General features: G+C 43.2%; 1 protein-coding gene across 1 annotated transcript in view; it reads right to left on the bottom strand.

Moving 5' to 3' along the window:
- PAQR5 (progestin and adipoQ receptor family member 5) overlaps positions 1–19,021 on the bottom strand; it is an 82,611-nt gene that overhangs the window by 21,993 nt on the left and 41,597 nt on the right. The window contains exon 3 of the mRNA XM_079769790.1: positions 1,849–1,976. Within this exon, the coding sequence (XP_079625916.1) occupies positions 1,849–1,976 (128 nt within the window). The remainder of the gene's footprint in view (positions 1–1,848; positions 1,977–19,021) is intronic.

Raw genomic sequence — 19,021 nt, 5'->3', positions numbered from 1 at the left:
TCCATCCCTGTGGCTGGAGGCTCCTCTGCCTTTCGCCATCTGCCTCCCGTTCCCCTGGAACAGGCCAATCCCTACCCGTTTTCGCTTTGGTGAAATGCCGTGAGCAAGGGACGGTGGGTGGGCTCCTTTTTTGCTTGGAAATGAGCAGGAGAGGCAAGAAGAGAGCCTTTATTTAGTCCAGTCCCCTCTCACTGCTGGTGGTGACAGATCCCTCTTTCAGTATCTTGCCCAAGTGATTCTCCAGCCTCAGTTTGCATGCTTCCAGGGATGGGGAGCTCACCACCTACCAAGGCAGCTCTGAGAGCTGGGAAGTTCCTCACTGAGCTGCCATCTGTCTCTGTGGAATCTATCTCCATTCAATCGGCCCGAGTGCTCCCCAACGGGATCGTCGAGAACAAGCTCATCAATATATTAAGGCAGTGGTCGGCAAACGGCGGCTCGCGAGCCACATGAGGCTCTTTGGCCCCTTGAGTGTTCTAACGCCACTTCTTCAAAATAGACTCGCCCAGGCCGAAAACCGACTTCTGCGCATGGGCCACGAAGTTTCAATCACACTGTACGTGCGCGCCCGCACCTGGTATTTTGTGGAAGAGCCACACTCAAGGGGCCAAAGAGCCGCATGTGGCTCGCGAGCCGCGGTTTGCCGACCACTGTCTTAAGGCATAACCCTCCTCACCTCTTTTAACGTCACCCTAAATACCCTGGTGCATTCCACCATCCCTCTTAGGATCCACATTTGACCTGGGCACCATCCCTGTGGCTCGTCTCCATCCCCCTTACAGGAAGGCTCCCCAGTCACAGGGAGTCCCCCAGTCTAGAGACAACAGGGCGTTTTCTCCCTTCTCTCCCGCACGGTTCCTCCACTAACATTGCAATCACTTTTCTGAGTGGCCGAGGCCCATGCCGAGTCTCAGCCAAGCCTGGGTCTCTGGGCTCCATCTCTACACAGCGATAGTGCACTCTCCGTGTCAGACCTGCCTGACCTATAACCCACGTGAGGGGGTTCTGCATCCAGAGCTGCTCACCTCCACGCACTGCTAAGAGCGGCCCCCTTCCCTCACACCCTCCCAGGGAAGGAGACTATAAGCCTTCCATGCAGGGACCCAAGGAGCATCGCTAAACCCTGGCTGTACGTGGGATCTTTTCCCTCCTGTCCCAGCAGAAATAAAGCTTAAGCTATTTGCCGTTTCTCAAAACATATCCTTTGATCATCTTGAGATTATTCCCTAGTCCCCCTTTCTTAGGGCATCTTACTCCCGGCTCTCCCAGGCCCTCCTGCCACTCTGTACTGTTCAGCTGGGCCTGGCAGTGAAGGGGTGCGCATGCAGTGGGCGCCTCAGCCACTGGGGCTCAGCTAAGAAGTCGTCCACAGGATCGGCACCCAGGGCTCGGGCCCCACAAACAAGGATGGTCAGGCCAGCACTCTTTGTAGTGGCACAAACTTCAAAACAGCCTGAATCACCTGTGGTTCATCCATAAAACAGAACCATGCAGGTGTTCCAGAGCCTGAGGGGCTGTGCTCGGAGCTCCCGGGGAGTCAAGGACTTGCTAAAGCTCATGACGTTTTAACTAGGGCTTCTGTGAGACCCAGAGAGCCTCCAAGCCTGCAGGGGATCAGATCAAATCAGGCCCGGGGGCAGGGAGCAGGGAGACGACAGAGCCAGGAGCCCCACGAATCCTACCAGTATCCATGATCTGAAGCTCATCTCAGCTCCACACCCACACACCAGGCGGAGTCCCCAATATCCCAGCACAGCATCTCAGCCCTCCCCGCCCCAGTTGTGTTTAAAGAAGCCCTGGCTCCCAGGATTCCCGAAGGAGGCGGCTGGCCAAGGGGCTGGGCAATACCAGAAAGGCAGCAAGTGAGTCCAGATGTTGAGGGTCTCATTGGTCATTTGGAAAAGGCTGAGGATGCAGGCAGTGGCAGAACTCTGTGGATGTCGGTAGCCAAAGAGGATGCCCTGCTCATGGAACACCTGTAGGGGGAGAGGGAGGGGCAACGAGGTGAGACGAGAGGGTGGCAGGCAGGTCTCAGGAGGATCATCTCTGGCGGCATCTGGTTTTCTCCCAGGCTGTGTGCTTGTCAAAGTGCCCCCCAACCCCCGCCCGCCCCCCGGCTTCTAAAATCCCTTGTCCTACAAAAAACCGACAGCCAGTTGGAGGAGAGAATTCAGGGCCCTGGCTCCCTTCAGGAATCCAGCCTGTCTTCCATTCTCAGACACACTTACTCTTGTCATGAACATGGCTTAAGAATCTGGTTTGGCACCCTCTCCCTGGCAGCCTCTGCCTGGGGCCTACGGCCTGATCCTTGGATGCCTCGGCAGCTGGCTGACATATGTGCTGTCTGTCGGAGCCGACATGCCCCAGGTGTCCGGGGCTGGCAGGAAGATCTCTGCTGAGGATCCCTCTTGCATATACTCACCAAGGCGCTTCACAAAGGCCTTTTGATGATGAAACCTATGATGGCATCAGCTGAGGTAGAGGACAAGGCTGGCCACAGCAGGCCCACACAGGCATCCCCACCCCCCGCAGCCCACCTGGCAAGTCTCTCAGGTACCAAGTGCCCATGAGACACTTGGCTCTCAACCCGCCTGAGGACTACATTACACATTAGAAATGGTCCTGGTGAAGACGACGAGGCAAGAGGGACAACGCTCAGGCTGCAAAGTTAAGTGGAAAACAGTAGACTGTAAGCTGTATTCCAGCCATGATGGTAAGACCTACGGAAGGCAGAGGCTGGGAGGAAGCAGGAAAGTGGAGTCTCACTGGTTGAGGTAGCAGGGTTTGTGGGATATTTTTCCCCTTTGTGTGGATTTAGATCAGAGTTTCCCAATCTCGACATGATTGACGTTTTGGGCCAGACAGTCCTTGTTGTGGGGGCTGTCCTAGGCATGGCGTAGCAGTGTCCACGCCTCTCCCGAAAAGATGCCAGTAGCACACGCTGTGTCCCCTATCAAGTTGTGACAACCAGAAATGTCTCCAGATATTGCCAATGTCCCTTGGGGGGTAAAATCTCCCCCAGTTAAGAACCACTGATTTACACGAATGTTGTTATAACCGTAAGGAGGTAAATTTAATATGAGTAGATAATCGAGGCAAATAATAATGATAATATCAGTAATCGTACCACAAATCAGGTCACAATAAGTTTTAAATCTTTCTCTTTGATTTTCTAGGGCTGTGGGGAGAAGGGAAGGCTGGGAGAATTCCAACTGAGCCACCCATCTCTCATTTGAGTTACCAACTTCTTAGTGTAAGAGAGGATCCCGATTCAAGATACACAATATGGAATATAACTTGTACTCTCTCTTGAGGTTCTGAGTCAAGAGGTCACTTTAAGTAGTGGAGAAAGTAAGGGGCTATTAGAGTCAAATGTGGGCCACTGAGGTGCCACATGACCTTGAGCTGGGTCATTCCTCTCTGGGCCTCAGTGTTCTCACCTGTGAAATGGGAGGCGTTAGCTAGCTGGATGGTCAGTATGTTCCTTTCTTAGTTCAGTTCTGGGTTAAACTGGTCAACTAGGGGAGGAGAATAGAGAAGTTGGTTCATGGTTCAGTGAAGAAATACTATTTGAATTAGATTTGGGTCTTAGCTAATTAAAGCGATTTGTTCCAGTTATAGATTCACCGTTCAGTTCTGCTGACATCCTGGTTTGCAGTGGATAGGCCTCTCTAATGGGCAGCAGGGATCTTGGCTTGCAGCTGCTCACCCCCCCCCCCCCCAGGGCTGCAAGCAAGGAGGCAAATGGGACAGCCTTCGGCTTTTATCCACGTGAGGAGGATGGTGTGGGCTTGGCACACACTCAGAAGGCCCGCTTGAAGCCCTAGCTGGTTTGGCTTATGGATAGAGTATTGGACTGTGGACCAGAGAGTCCTGGGTTCGATTCCAGTTAAGGGTATGTACTTCGGCCGAAACCGGTTTGGCTCAGTGGATAGAGCATCGGCCTTCGGACTCAAGGGTCCCAGGTTCGATTCCGGTCAAGGGCATGTACCTTGGTTGCGGGCACATCCCCAGTAGGGGGTGTGCAAGAGGCAGCTGATCGATGTTTCTCTCTCATCGATGTTTCTAACTCTCTATCCCTCTCTCTTCCTCTCTGTAAAAAATCAATAAAATATATTTTTTTTAAAAAAAGGGTATGTACTTCGGTTGCAGGCTCCTCCCTGACCCAGGCCCTGGTCTGGGTGCGTGCAGGAGGCAACCAATTGATGTGTTTCTCTCACCTCGATATGTCTCTCTGTCTTTTCCTCTCTCTTCCACTTTCTCTAAAAATCAATAGAAAAATATCCTCCAGTGAGGATTAAAAATTAAGAAGGCCCTCTTGTAGAAACTATGGGTCATTCATTCTATCTCTTACATTTTCTCTTTCTTCCTTAAAAAAATTTTTTTTTGTTTAAATTAAAACATTGGCCACTTATTAAAATGCAAAGACCCTGGAAAGGAGCAGCTGTTACGATTCACTCCTTGCCATGAACGAGTTCAGCAGATCCTGTGCAGCAGGAGATCTTGTGACCAGGGCGCTGGCCATGCTGGGGGGTGGCACTGAGGGAGGAGGCAGGGTGGGGCTGCAGGACACAGTGGATGGACATGAGCCAGAGAGGGAGACCACCTGCATTTTGCGCAGGGTGATTCCGGGTGTGACTACCGTCCTTCTCTCTTTGGGCCCTGAATTTTTGGGGAGGCAAGAGAGGATGCTGACATAGTCAAAGGAGGAGAACAGAGGGGCTGGGAAATACACAAACTGCACACCTGACCACACTTAGAATCTGGCCCAGACCTGCGGAGGATACCTCACTACAAAGCCAGGGCTGCGCTCAGATCAAAAGAACCTGCTTCCCTGACCCCGGACATGGGTGGGAACCCCACAGGTAACATGCCATAGAGGTGGGATTTAAAGCAGCCCTTCCTCCTCAGAGATGAGATGGATAAAAGGTGAGAGACGGAGTCCCTCTGTCCCAGATCAGTGATGTTCTGACCCGCCCCTTCCCTGCCCTCCCAACTTGAACCATGACTTATGAGGCCACATTGCCAGGCTCCAGTGCTGAGCCCCCCTGAGCCCGGGCAGGGGACGCATTCTCCCCATCCTCCCACTCTAGCCTTGGCAAAGTGCTGTGCATAGAGTAGATCTTAACAGAGTGCATGCTACGTAAATCTAAACAAATGAAACATTTGAAAACAATTTTCTATTCATACCTGCTAGCAGTTTGACCCCAAAAGGCAAATGGCAATCACTGCCCTGATGCCCGGTGGCTGGGCCTCACTTCTAAGCACCCCCAGGTTAGCAGGCGCCGGCTTCGCTGCGCAGCAGAATTGATTTGCAGGACCCCGCCTTGCATCGCTGGTTGCAGGCTGGGCAATTTAGAACGAAATGAAATCAAATCATGCACAGCCTATTATTTAGAAGTGAGAACCCCCGGGCACTGGGTGGAAGGGCACGCCAGCAGGTCTTCCTTTCGGTGCCCGCCCCGGGCGTGGCTCCCACAGAGACCCTGCGCACCTGCCAGCGGATGCCTGACATTCCACGGCGACCTTTTTAAACCCTGGGTTTTTCTAGCTATTAAACTGCAAATCACTTGGGGGAAATGATGGGGAATTCTGGCTGGTGGTGAAGAAGTGGATTTTGTTAGCAGGTGAAGGGGCGAGGCAGAGCCTGCAGGCACCATCAGTGTGGAAGTCTGCATTTCCTGTCCAAATCTCACAGCATCCTCACGGCCCAGTAAGGGAGAGCCTGCTATGGTTCCCATTTCACAGAAAAGGGAACTAAGGCCTGAGGAGGGGGAGGCATATGCTGAGATCCCAGAAATAGTGGGAGCAAGGCTAAAACTCTTTTAAAAGTATTTTTATTGATCTCAGAGAGGAAGGGAGAGGGAGAGAGAGAAACATCAATGATGAGAGAGAATCATTGATCGGCTGCCTCCTGCACGCCCCCTCCTGGGGATTGAGCCCACAACCCAGTTGTGTGCCCTGACCGGGAATCGAACCGTGACCTTCTGGTTCATAGGTCGACGCTCAACCACTGAGCCACACCGGCCAGGTGCAAAGCTAAAACTTAAATGCAAACATGAGACTCCATCCCCCAGCCTCTTACACTATCATCGCTGCCACTCAGAGGAGCTGTTAGAGATGAAGCTCTCATCTCCTGGCCCACAGGGTGATTTTGGACTATCATGTACTTCTCTGAGCCTCAGTTTCTTCTTCTTTAAAATGGCGTTGTGGGCGGAATTTTGTCCCCCACTGTTGGAGACCGGGTGTAAGCTGACATGGTCCTTGCACCCGAAGGGGCTAGCAAGACTTAGCCACCTACCCACACAGTTTTCCCAGACTTGTTTGGATGGCGATTATCAGTAGAATGAGAGCAACCTTTCATGGCTTGCCAAGAAGTCTGTAACTATTTACTGAGATTTGCTGTACTGAGAATCTGCCTGATTTACTGTACCGAGAATTTGTCCTTCTGCTCTGTCTCTCCCTTAGAGATTAAGAGAAACAAAGAGTACATTCCTCTTTACAGACCTCCTATTCAAGTGTTTGTGTATAAAAGGCATTACGCAGTTAATAAAGCTGTTGCAGTCCGTCGATGGCTCGCAATCCTCCTGAACCCGCTTTCCCTGTCTCTCTTTCTTTTCTCAATTCCCACCTCCCTACCTCAGCCTGGTTCAACCTGTCAGGCTGGCCCTGACAAATTGGCGCCCGAACAGGGACCTGAGGACTTGGGAAGCAGACAGTGAGGAACTCCTCCTGATAAAGAGTGCACTCGATAAGGTAAGGGAGGAGCAATTTCTTGATAGTCGGGAGTAAAGCATGAGACAAAGTGAAAGTGCCCTTTAGAGGCAAATGTTGAAGTCTATGTGATCACAAAATAATGTTTCTTGTTCAAATTAGAATCTTAGTGTGTGTATGGAATTTAAAATCTGTAATAAGTGGAACTCCACTGCTGAAATGGCCTCTGGTGCAAAGAAATTCAAAGGTGGCAGGAGAGGGCAGGGCTATCTGCTCTCCTGAAATAAGATTACTTGCAATAAGATTACTTAAGGTTACATTTAAAAATCATAAGAGAACTTGCAGGGAAATTCAAATCTTGGCCCAATTGGGTGTTAGTTATTACTTGAGAAAGCGAAAAAGAAAGAAAAAATTTAAGATCTGTCTATCTATTAAGCATGAAAAGAAATTCGGCCAGATCTGTTGCTAATGCTTCCCCTGAAGTAAGCAGGATATGGGGGAAGGGAGAGACACGTGACGATCCAATATTGACGCCCACTCTCACAGTATACAAATTAAAAGTCTCCTTTCTCGCCATAAAAAAAGTTTTAAAAATTTAGAAATGCATCTGGGATATCTGTACACGTGTAAAGAGAAAGCTAGTGTAAGACAAAATGTGCACACAGTCCGATTTTGGATATTAGATAGGTCTTGAACTGGACTTAACTCTTTACAAGGGCTACAGAAATAAAAAACCCAAGACTAGTTTTTTCCTAAAAAAAAAAAAAAAAGAAAGAAAGAAAAAAAAATGGCAAATTTGATCTAAAGTAAAGAAATTCAAGCTGGTTCCAGCAACAGGATTCGCATTTCCATAATAAAGAATTGTTTTTAAAATACTAATAAAGGGTGTTAAAAAGTTAACTTTTAAGGCCTTCAAGAAAATAAGTAAATTTATCTCTGTTATAGAATTTATCCAAAGTAAATGCCTTAAAATAATTAGAATTAGATTTAAATCTCAGAAATTGTTAAAATATAGATAATGTATTAATTATAAAGATCTAAGTAGCCCAGGTAACTGGCTACACCCTTTGTTAATAGAGGAAGGGGTAGACGCCCTTCCCCCAGCAGACAGGTCAGTTTCCTACCAGTAGCCATCTTAAGGTATGTGGTAATTTACATTTAAATAGACCAAACCTGTTTCGCCATCTTTAAGAAAAAACGGTTTGGCGGCTTAAACTTTTAAAAGTCTACGTTAATTATATAATAATAAAAGTTTATTAATATCTAGATATTTTCAAATAAAAAATACTAAAATATTAATCTAAATTTGCCTCATGAAAAATTTAAAGGACAGAATTGAATCTATTTGATTATGTCTTGTGCTTTAGAAATTTATTCTTAAGAATATAAAAATGTTATTAATCAAAGAACTAATAAATATTTAACTTACAAGCTCTGAAAGTTTAAAGTACATATTGAATTAGGAGAAATTATATAAATGTAGTAATTATATACCTAAAATATAAAAATGTATTTTTAAGAAAATAAAATGTTATGTTTTCTCTAATAATTAGGAATTCAAAATATATTAGTTATTGGTCTGATTTTAAAAAGAGGATTAATTCTATGATCCAGTTTAAATGTAATTAATATTCTTTAAGATAATTTAGATATATAATCTTTGAAGCATATATATAAATGTATATATATATATATATATATATATATACACATATATATATATATTTGATCTTTCCAAGTTATTTCAAGACTGAGAGTGACTTTTAGACATTTCATGGGCCCCGAAATGTTTTTCAAAAGTCTGTTCTCTCTTAAAAGAAATATTTTTTTAAATTAATTAAACCAAGTGATACTTGAAATCGCATGGAAAGCTTTATCAAATAAAAATTAATATATTTTACTTATACATATATATTAAATGTTATAAAGGTTTTCACCTGTAAGAAGGGCAAAAACAATATATTTCTTAAATGTAGCCAAATTTTTCAACAACAGTAGAATTTCTAAAAAGACAAAAGCCATGCTTTTAGATCAGACCAATAAAGTATCAGACCTATAAGTTTTACTGAATAAGTTTCTTTGTTTTTTAATTAAAGATACCTACTTAAGTTACTTTATAAATCAGCCTTTTAAAGTATAATCAAGGTCTCATATAAATTGTTACATAAGAAACCAATGTTTAAATAATTAAATCCAAGTAAAATCTAGGAACAGATTAGAAGCCACCATTTATTGCCTGACTTTATGTAGCTGCCTGCATTAAGCTAGAGGTGGGGCAACATTTACGGCTTGTAAAATCAGACGTAAATTTATTTTAAATGAAGATACCTACTTTAATTACTTAAATAAATTAGTGTATTAATCAAGGTTTTCAGCTAAATAAAAAGCCAATATTTTTATAAATAATTCTAATAAAGACCAGAAACAGCCAGTTTGAAATTAAATTGCCATAGCCTAGAACAAAGAATATTTTTACATAATATTATTCTACAATTTCATTACAATTTTTGCTATTTTACAACAGCATATCCCAAACAAACTTACAAACTAATTCTTTAAATGTTTAGCAGCAATTTTAAAAAGGACATAAAAGGATTTAATCCCTTCCACTGTGTAGAGGGCCCCCTAGGAAGGCACTTGAGCATTCTATATTGGCCTCTCTTGCCCTTTTTGCCAAGAGGGGCTCTCCCACAGCTGTTGCCTGAGCTTTCTGTTCATGCTGAGGTTGAAGCCTCATGGTGGCCGGTACCATGGATCTGTCTCTTGCCCAATAGCGTGAGCTGGGCTCTCCCTGGAGAAGAAACCCGGGTTCCCCAAGTTATGTGATCAATGCTGGGGCCCCGCCAGCAGGCGAGGGGATCCCAAGGCAGGTGCTGGGCATGGAGGCCACGGGGGCATAGGCTACCAAGAAGACAGAACTGAACCTCACATCACCCTGCTTGGCCCCGGAGGATGGCTGGTTAGTCAGAGACAGGTAAGATTCCTCAAGGAAGGAACAACCTAAGACAGACACAGTCGCAGAGGGGCCATCAGGAGAGAACTTGGGGGTCAACAGAGGTGGGGCACAGATCCTCACCCCCCCACAACATTGCAGGGGCCTAAACTCTTGCCCCTTCTGAGGGAGGTCTCCTGCCCCATGGCTGCTTCGAGCTTCCCATGCCCAGCTCAGATCGGGACCCAGATAACAGAAAGAGATTTGGCCCGACTCAGATCAGGACCCAGGCAACAGACAGACTTGGCTGGCAGCAGCTGCCCTATATCTAACAGTTGGCGTATAAAAATGCCAACTACCTGTCAAGCTATATTACGGCCCTATCAAAGAAAAGAGACTCTCTCAGATTATATCTGCATTTGCGCAGACTTTGGGCCCTCATATACACAAGGAATCGCCATTACGGCCACCATCTTAAAATAACAAAGGCCAACCCCCTTCCTTTAAATAAGCCCATAATCCCTCTCTATATACAAATAAGCCTAAGAGGATACTTTAAAATATAATTATAATTTTAGTAAAAAGGAGAAATTTTAAAATTTTGAATTCTCTTTCACTAATATTTACAGTGTAAACTAAGATTGTTGTTAAAATGTTAAATTTAAAAGAAAATTAGTAGTCAGCCTTACTATAAAAGTACTTGTAATATAGCTAGCTAGTCGCCTGTAGGCTTGACCTTCAAACTACAGCCCTACAGGTTACGTGTCATAAAAAGAAAGACAAAGATTCTTAAATAAAACTCTCTGTAGCCTAAAAATTATTCTAAAAGGAAATAAAGAGGTTTCTTTCAAATGTTATAGGAGTTAAAATTAAAAGCCTATATGTTTAGCTTTTTAAATTAAGGTAAATAATTTATATTTTTCCTCTCTGATAAGTTTTATATAAAATTAAAGATTAATAGCAGAAACTTAATGTCATTTTTTTTGTCCATAATCTAGGACAAGTAAAGTTAATAAATAAATTAAGCTTTATTTCAGATTAATTTAAATTGGCTAATTAAAATAAATAAGTATTCATAAAAACTTAATTGTACTAGACAAAAAACTGTTCCTAAAGTATTAACAAAACTTTATTAATAGTTCATCTCATAGTAAAATTACTTAACATACAATAAATCCAAAGCAGTCATATTTCTGTACAAAAATTAAAAATAAAAGGTTATCAAGACTACATTAAAAAATTTTATAAAAGCCTCATAATAATACAAAAAAGGAGATTAATAGAATAATATTTTAAAAGAAATATCCTATAAGTAAATTACATCAAGCCTTAATTGCTTTAAAATTTTTACTCAAATATTAATTTTTATTTATAATACTAATAACAAGACACCCATAAAATCTTATTGTATCAAAATAAGCCAAAGAAAAATCATTTGGTCAAGAATCAAAAGGATCCCAAGTCTAATTTATAGAAAAGATTTTTTTATTAACCTTTGGTCGAGAATATGTTTGTATATTTTCAGAAAAGCCCATGTAGATTCCTACAACGATGGATCCCAGAGAGGACCTGATAGAACTGTTCCAGCCACAGAATAGGCAGTGGCCCACAGAACAGAGGAGAAATAGTTCAAAAATAACAATAGTGAAGATGCCTTGCCTTGCTAGCAGTCAGCAGCTATACATTGCTACAGGTTGCCCAGGACCAAGGGCAAGGAAGGTCGGTATATGTACTTCCAGATCATGTATACACACCCTTCTACATAGAAGTCAAAATGTTTAATGTTTTGTATTCTACCAGGACCCCTGGCTTAAGGACTTACTTTATTTCTAACACAGAGAATAGTATTAACTACCACATTAAAAGAAATATTATACCTCAGGCATTAACCATTTTTACAGATGGATCCAGTTCTGGAAAAGCTGGATCTACTACATCAGGGGAGCAAAGGTCATTCGAACCCCTTATATTTCAGTAGAAATACAAGCTCTTATTTATGCCTTAACAGATTTTACTACGGAGCTCATCAACCTATAGTAATAGTGCTTATGTGGTAAGTATAGCAAAAATTATTGAAACAGCCACTATAAGGCACACTAATTCAGAGAAACTTTTCATTTAATTTTCAGTCTTTAAAATGTTATTAGAGAAGGACAATTTCCATGTTTTATTAGAAGCAATATCCTCAGTGTGTTATCCACCTTCCTCTGCCACCTTTAGGGGTAAATCCCCAAAAACTTAAACCTAATCGCATCTGGCAAAATCAATATCACTCAATTGTAGAAAGAGCCAATCGTACTCTTAAAATCATTTACTAAAAAACAAAAAAGGGTGAGACAGTTGTTATGTGTCACCTCAAGAGAAGCTCAGTCATGCTTTTTAAACTTTAAATTTTTTTCAATTGTAATGCAGAGGATCATACATCAGGTGAAAGGCATCAGGCCTCCTGTACAATAGCCTCCACTGAGTCAGCTAGGTGGAAGGAAGCATAAACCAGAAAAGAGTTTTATCAGATTCAGTAATAATGTGGGGAAGACGTTGTGTTTTATATCTTTCCAGAAGGAGCAAAGCAGCCAACTTGGGTGCCAGAGCATTTCGTGTGTCACCACAATGGACTCAGACAAGCTTCTGTGTCCCCTCACTCAAAAGGACTAAGTACTGCCCTAATGACAGCAAAGCGGAGGAAGAAGAAAACTGAAAGCTACGCAAAGGACTGAGGTGCCAACATAGAGTCATCTGAAGAAGCTAACGACTAAAGTACAGCAGAAAAGCAAGAAGTTGAAGCTACTTCTTCAACCATGTTCCTACTCATACTAGCATCTGTTGGCTGCTAGTCTTCTACAAAGTCTTGCGCAGCCAAGTCCAAGGACTCTAAATAAATATACACCATCAGCAAGAGACTTTCTTTCATTTAGTAGCTAAAAATGTTAACATGTCCATAGTTTTTTATTTCTCTCTTATTGTTTTGTTATTATTTAATAGCCAGAGTTTTGCTCTTGACATTCAAGTTTTGAAAATGATAACATATATGTAGTTTAATTTTACATTGGCATTGTTTGCAATTGTTTTAATATTAGAGCTTTATTATTAATGTTTAAATTTTACTTTTATTATTAGTAGCCTAAAAATAAAAAAGGGGGATCTGTTAGATACCAGGTGTAAGCTGACATGGTTCTTGCACCCAAAGGGGCTAGCAAGACTTAGCCACCTACCCACACAGTTTTCCCAGACTTGTTTGGATGGTGATTATCAGTAGAATGAGAGCAACCTTTCATGGCTTGCCAAGAAGTCTGTAGCTATTTACTGAGATTTGCTGTACTGAGAATCTGCCTGATTTACTGTACCGAGAATTTGTCATTCTGCTCTCTCTCCCTTAGAGATTAAGAGGAACAAAGAGTACATTCCTCTTTACAGACCTCCTATTCAAGTGTTTGTGTATAAAAGGCATTACGCAGTTAATAAAGCTGTTGCAGTCCATCGATGGCTCGCAATCCTCCCGATCCCGCTTTCCTGTCTTTCTTTCTTTTCTCAATTCCCACCTCCCTACCTCAGCCTGGTTCAACCTGTCAGGCTGGCCCTGGCACCCCACAAAATTCATATATTGAAGCTGTAATCCCTAGCACTTCAGATGTAACCATTTTTTGGAGATAGGCCACTAAGGTGGGTCCCAATCCAATCTAACCAGTGTCCCTTGTAGGAAGAGGGGATTTGGTCACACGGGGTGACACGGGTGTGTGTGTGCAGAGGGATGACCACATGAAGAAGCAGTAAGAAGGTGACCATATGCAAACCAAGGGGGTGGCTTTAGGAGAACCAACCATGCTGGCACCTTGACCTAGGACTTCCGGCCTCTAGAACGTGAAAAAATAAACTTCTGTTGTGTAAGCCGGCCAGTCTGAGTACTTTGTTATACTTTGTATGGCAGTCTGAGTGGACTGGTACACAGGTGGAAAGGTTGGGTGATCAAGTCCCTAAGCCAATGCCTCTCAAACTTTCTCTGCAGGTGCCTGCAGGTCACCTGGGGGTATTATTGTAATTGTATGGGGCTGGGGTAAGAGTCCGAATTTCTTCCTTCTTTCCTTCCTTTCTTTCATATATATATATTATTGATTTTAGAGAGGAAGGGAGAGGGAAAGAGAGATAGAAACATCAATGATCAGAGAGAATCATTGATCGGCTGCCTCCTGCATGCCCCCTACTGGGGATCGAGCCCACAACCCAGGCATGTGTCCTTGGCCGGAATCTAACCTGGAACCCTTTAGTCTGTAGTCCGACGCTCTATCCACTGAACCAAACCAGCCAGGGCTCGCTCTTTCTTCTTTGTTTCTTTGTTTCTTTGTTTCTTTGTTTCTTTGTTTCTTTGTTTCTTTCTTTCTTTCTTTCTTTCTTTCTTTCTTTCTTTCTTTCTTTTTACATTTTAAAATTGATTTGTGAGAGAGCGGGGGGTGGGGGGTGGGGAGGAGAGAGAGAGAGAGATATTTGTTGTTCCACTTATTTATGCATTCATTGGTTGCTTCTAATATGGGGCCCTTGAACCTGAAATCTTGGCGTATCGGGATGATGTGCTAACTAACTGAGCTACCTGGCCAAGGCGAAGAGCCTGCATTTCTAACAAGCTCCCTGGGCATGCTGATGCTGCAGCTGCCTCTGGCTTCATAACCCAGGCTCCTGCCTCAGCATCCTGCTGCCACCTCCCTGCCTAGAATCCAGTTCATCACAGGAGAGGAGGTTCCCTAAAAGGGACAAAATGAACCCGAAAACATGGGCATGAAAAGCCAGGGTAGGGGATAAGAGACCAGTGAGAAGTCTAGTGAAGTGTTTGGGCAGAACGCCTGGAGAGAATGGGGAGGGAAGAAGGCAGGACGAGAACCACTGCATTAACTTTAACCTGTCATTTAGTGAGTGCCTGCAGCGTGCCTGGCCCTGGGTTGGTCACTAAGCACTGTCTCATGCAGGACCCTGCTTAGGTTCTCAATTTAACATCACTTGCCACAACCCACATGCAATTACTTGAACTCTAATAGACAACCATTGTTGGTGTTAAGCAATTATAGGTAAGTGCTAAGGCAATTTAGAACACTGGTGTGATATTCTTTAAAACATAACTGCCCAATATCCAATAAGGATGCATGTTGTACATGCAACACAGTATTTATAAAAGATAGTGGTACATGACTGCTGGCCAAACATATAAGAAGGATAACGAGCAATGAAACAAATTATTACTACCTAGGATGGAGGATCTAAAGGAGATTCGTAATTTAATGAACAATAAAGTGAAAAAAGAAGACATAAAATGCCTTTAAAAGGTAACTCTGACTCCGTTCAGGTAGGGGGCCCCTGGGCCAAAGTCCTGTTGAATGGCTGGTACCATACCGGCGCCGACCCACAGAAGATGAACGTGAGGAAGCTGAAGCAATGGCGCGTCCCATTGGTTTCACATTTGTTATAAAAATGCAGTCTTTGACTTAAGAACTAGGAAAACGGTTTTCAATTATAGGCATTGATTTAAAAACCTGCCATGGGCAAGCCTGTGGTAATGGTATAACATGATTAGAAAGTCTGAGGCAGGCAGAAAAATGGCCCCCAAAGATCTAATCGACCAGATTGCCAGAACCTGTGACTATATTAGGTTACACAGCGCAGGGGAATTAAGGTCTCAGGTGGAATTCAAGTTGCTAATCAGATAACATTAAAATAGGAATCTCATCTGGGCTTCTCAGGTGGGCCCAGGTAATCACAAGGGTCCTTACAAGTGGAAGAGGAAGGCAGAAGAAGAGAGGCAGGGGAAATGTGACGGTGGAAGGATAGTCGGGAGACCCAACATTGCTGGCTTTGCAGATGGAGGAAGGGGCCGGGAGCCAAGGAATGCTACCAGCGGTCTGTGGGAGCTGGAAAAGGCAAGGAAACAGATTCTCCCCTCGAGCCTCTACTGCCTTGATTTTATTTTATTTTTTTAAAAATATTTTTATTGATTTCAGAGAGGAAGGGAGAGGGATAGAGAGATAGAAACATCAATGATGGAGAAACCAAGATGGCGGCATAAGTAAACACCTAAACTGCTGCCACGCACAACAATTTCAAAACTACAACTAAAAGACAGAACGGACATCATCCAGAACCACAGGAAAGCTGGCTAAGTGGAAATTCTACAACTAGAAGGAAAGAGGAAAGCTCACAGAGAATCAGAGCTGCAAAGGACTGAGGTACGGAGACGCGCACGTGGAGAGGAAGGGCGGCTGAGTGCCTGGCTGGCGTTCTCTGGCAGGAGAGGGAAGGAAGCCCCCAACTGCACTGAACCCCAGTTCCAGGCGAAACGCTGTGGACCCAGGCTCATACAGGGGGAGTCTGGACTGTCAGGTAGAGAGAAAGGCACATGGAGACTCGAAGAGGAAGCCACGGCAGGCAGGGGTATGGAGGTGTGCACGTGCAAGAGTGCGTGCAAGACTGACTGCTGAGGTTGCTGCTAGCTCTCCCTAGTGGAAGGGAGTTGGAAGCTCCTGACTGCACTGAACCCCAGTTCCAACTGCACTGAACCCCAGCTCCGACTGCACTGAACCCCAGTTCCGGGCGAGCCTGGGGGAGTCTGGACTGTCAGGTGGAAACTCAGGGGAGCGCAGAAGGCAGAGGTCTGGAGGCGCACGCAAGGGCAGGGCTGACGGGAAGCCAAGATTATCTGCTCAGCTCTGAGACTCCGCCCCATCCAAGCTGAGCACAGAGGCTTTTGCAATTTTGCAAGTCTGGTCCTATAAGGCTATGTCCAGCACAGGTCTCCTGGCATAGTCACAGCTGATACACATAGCCAATTGGCCTGGAGGTCAATTCCTCCCAGTGATACCAACAACAATCAAGATTTAACTACAACAAGGCTGTACACACAGAACACAAAGGGGTGCACCAAGAGTGTCCACCTCAGGTGACTGGGGAGGCTGACCCACTGGGCCATATAGGACACCTAGTACACAAAGCTACCCTACCAACTCAGGGAAGCAGCGAAAATGCGGAGACAAAGTAACAGATCACAAACAAAAGAAATGGAGGAAAATAAACGACTGGATATAGAATTCAAAACCACGGTTATAAGGTTTTTCAAGAATTTCCTAGAAAAGGCCGATAAATTTAGCCAGACCCTCAAGGATATGAAAAAGGACCAACTAGAAATTAAACATACACTGACTGAAATAAAAAATATTATACAGAGACCCAACAGCAGACTAGAGGAACGCAGGAATCAAGTCAAAGATTTGAAATACAAAGAAGCAAAAAACACTCAACCAGAAAAGCAAAAAGAAAAAAGAATCCAAAAAGTTGAAGATAGTGTAAGAAGCCTCTGGGATAACTTCAAGCGTACCAACATCAGAATTACGGGGGTGCCAGAAGAAGAGAGAGAGCAAGATACTGAAAACCTATTTGAAGAAATAATGACTGAAAACTTCCCCCACCTGGTGAAAGAAATAGACTTACAAGTCCAGGAAACGCAGAGAACTCCAAACAAAAGGAATCCAAAGAGGACCACACCAAGACACATCATAATTAAAATGCCAAGAGCAAAAGACAAAGAGAGAATATTAAAAGCAGCAAGAGAAAAACAGTTAGTTACCTACAAGGGAGCACCCATACGATTGTCAGCTGATTTCTCAACAGAAACTATGCAGGCCAGACGGGAGTGGCAAGAAATATTCAAAGTGATGAATAGCAAAAACCTACAACCAAGATTACTCTACCCAGCAAAGTTATCATTCAGAATGTAAGGTCAGATAAAGAGCTTCACAGATAAGAAAAAGCTAAAGGAGTTCATCACCGCCAAACCAGTATTATATGAAATGCTGAAAGGTATTCTTTAAGAAGAGGAAGAAGAAAAAAATAAAGATAAAAATTATGAACAACAAATGCATATCTATAAACAAGTGAACCCAAAAATCAAGTGAATTAAAAATCTGAGGAACAGAATAAACTGGTGAATATAATAGAATCAGGGGCATAGAAAGGGAGTGGACTCATAATTCTCAGGGGGAAAGAGGTGTCTGTGTGGGGGGTACGGGAAGAGACTGGACAAAAATCGTACACCTATGGATGAGGACAGTGCGGGGGAGGTAAGGGCAGAGGGTGGGGTGGGAACCGGGTGGAGGGGAGCTATGGGGGGAAAAAGGAGAAACTATTGTAATAATCTGAACAATAAAGATTTATCAAATTAAAAAAAAAGAAACATCAATGATGAGAGAGAATCATTGATCGGCTGCCTCCTGCACGCCCCCCACTGGGGATCAAGCCCGCAACCCAGGCATGTGCCCTTGGCCAGAATCAAAACTGGGACCCTTCAGTCCGCAGGCGGACGCTCTATCCACTGAGCCAAACCATCTAGGGCTACTGCCTTGATTTTAGTCTGAGACCCATCCTACAGAACTGTAAGATAATAAACTCATTTTCTTTTTTAAGCCACCAAGTTTGTGGTAATTTCTTATGATAACAATAGAAAACAAATACAAGGTCAGAATGTGACCAAAAGTCCAAAAGCAATCTTAGAGCCAGAAATGGCAGCACATGGTTGCAATTTCTTACTAGGAGAATCAATGGCTTCCTTTGGAACAATTCAAAGATTATGTAGGACATTCTCTGACTCTTCTCCAAGATGGGACATCTTGTTGAAATGCATAACAAATCTGACCATAAACTATTCTTAGTCACACAATGGGAATGCCAAATAAATGCCATTAAGAGAGTAAAAACAGCAATATAAAACCTGGTGATCCATATTAAATTAAAATACTTAATTTCTTCTAAATTATAATTATGCAACTTCATTACAATGTTTAAAGTTAATATGTAAAATTTATAGTTCATTTCTGATCCTAAACATGGCTTTAAGAATATGTAACAGAACTGAGCAGAAACTTGGCAGAAATTCCTTCCAAATGAAATTAATTAAAAAAACAAACTAAGACTCAATGACTCAAGAATAGTGGTGTAATTTGGCATCACTGTTAATAGAATACAAATTTTGTGATAATGTTCATTACAACAATACAACTCATAATTCTGCTGAAATGAAAGCAAGAAAAAGAAACTATGGAATAAACATGTAATAATTTACAAATTATGTATGTTTTTATTTTATTACTCTTCCAAACACCACTAATCCATCATTATAACATCCAGATGTGCAACATAACTGAATTTAGTTGTCTTTGATATTTTGCTGACTTCAGCTATATAAAAATCAGAGCTTTACATACTGTTTTTGTCATTATGAAGGGATAGTGTCAAGGTAGAAATAGAACCATTTTCTATTTATTTATTTATTTTTATTTTTTATTTAAATCTTTATTACTGAAAGTATTACACGTGTCTCCTTTTTTTTTCTCTTATTGACCCCCT

The sequence above is a fragment of the Cnephaeus nilssonii genome (genome assembly GCF_951640355.1).
Source record: "Cnephaeus nilssonii genome assembly, chromosome: 4".
Classification (NCBI taxonomy): domain Eukaryota; kingdom Metazoa; phylum Chordata; class Mammalia; order Chiroptera; family Vespertilionidae; genus Cnephaeus; species Cnephaeus nilssonii.
The sequence above is the reverse complement of the archived record's forward strand: the minus strand, read 5'-3'. Positions and strand labels throughout refer to the sequence as shown.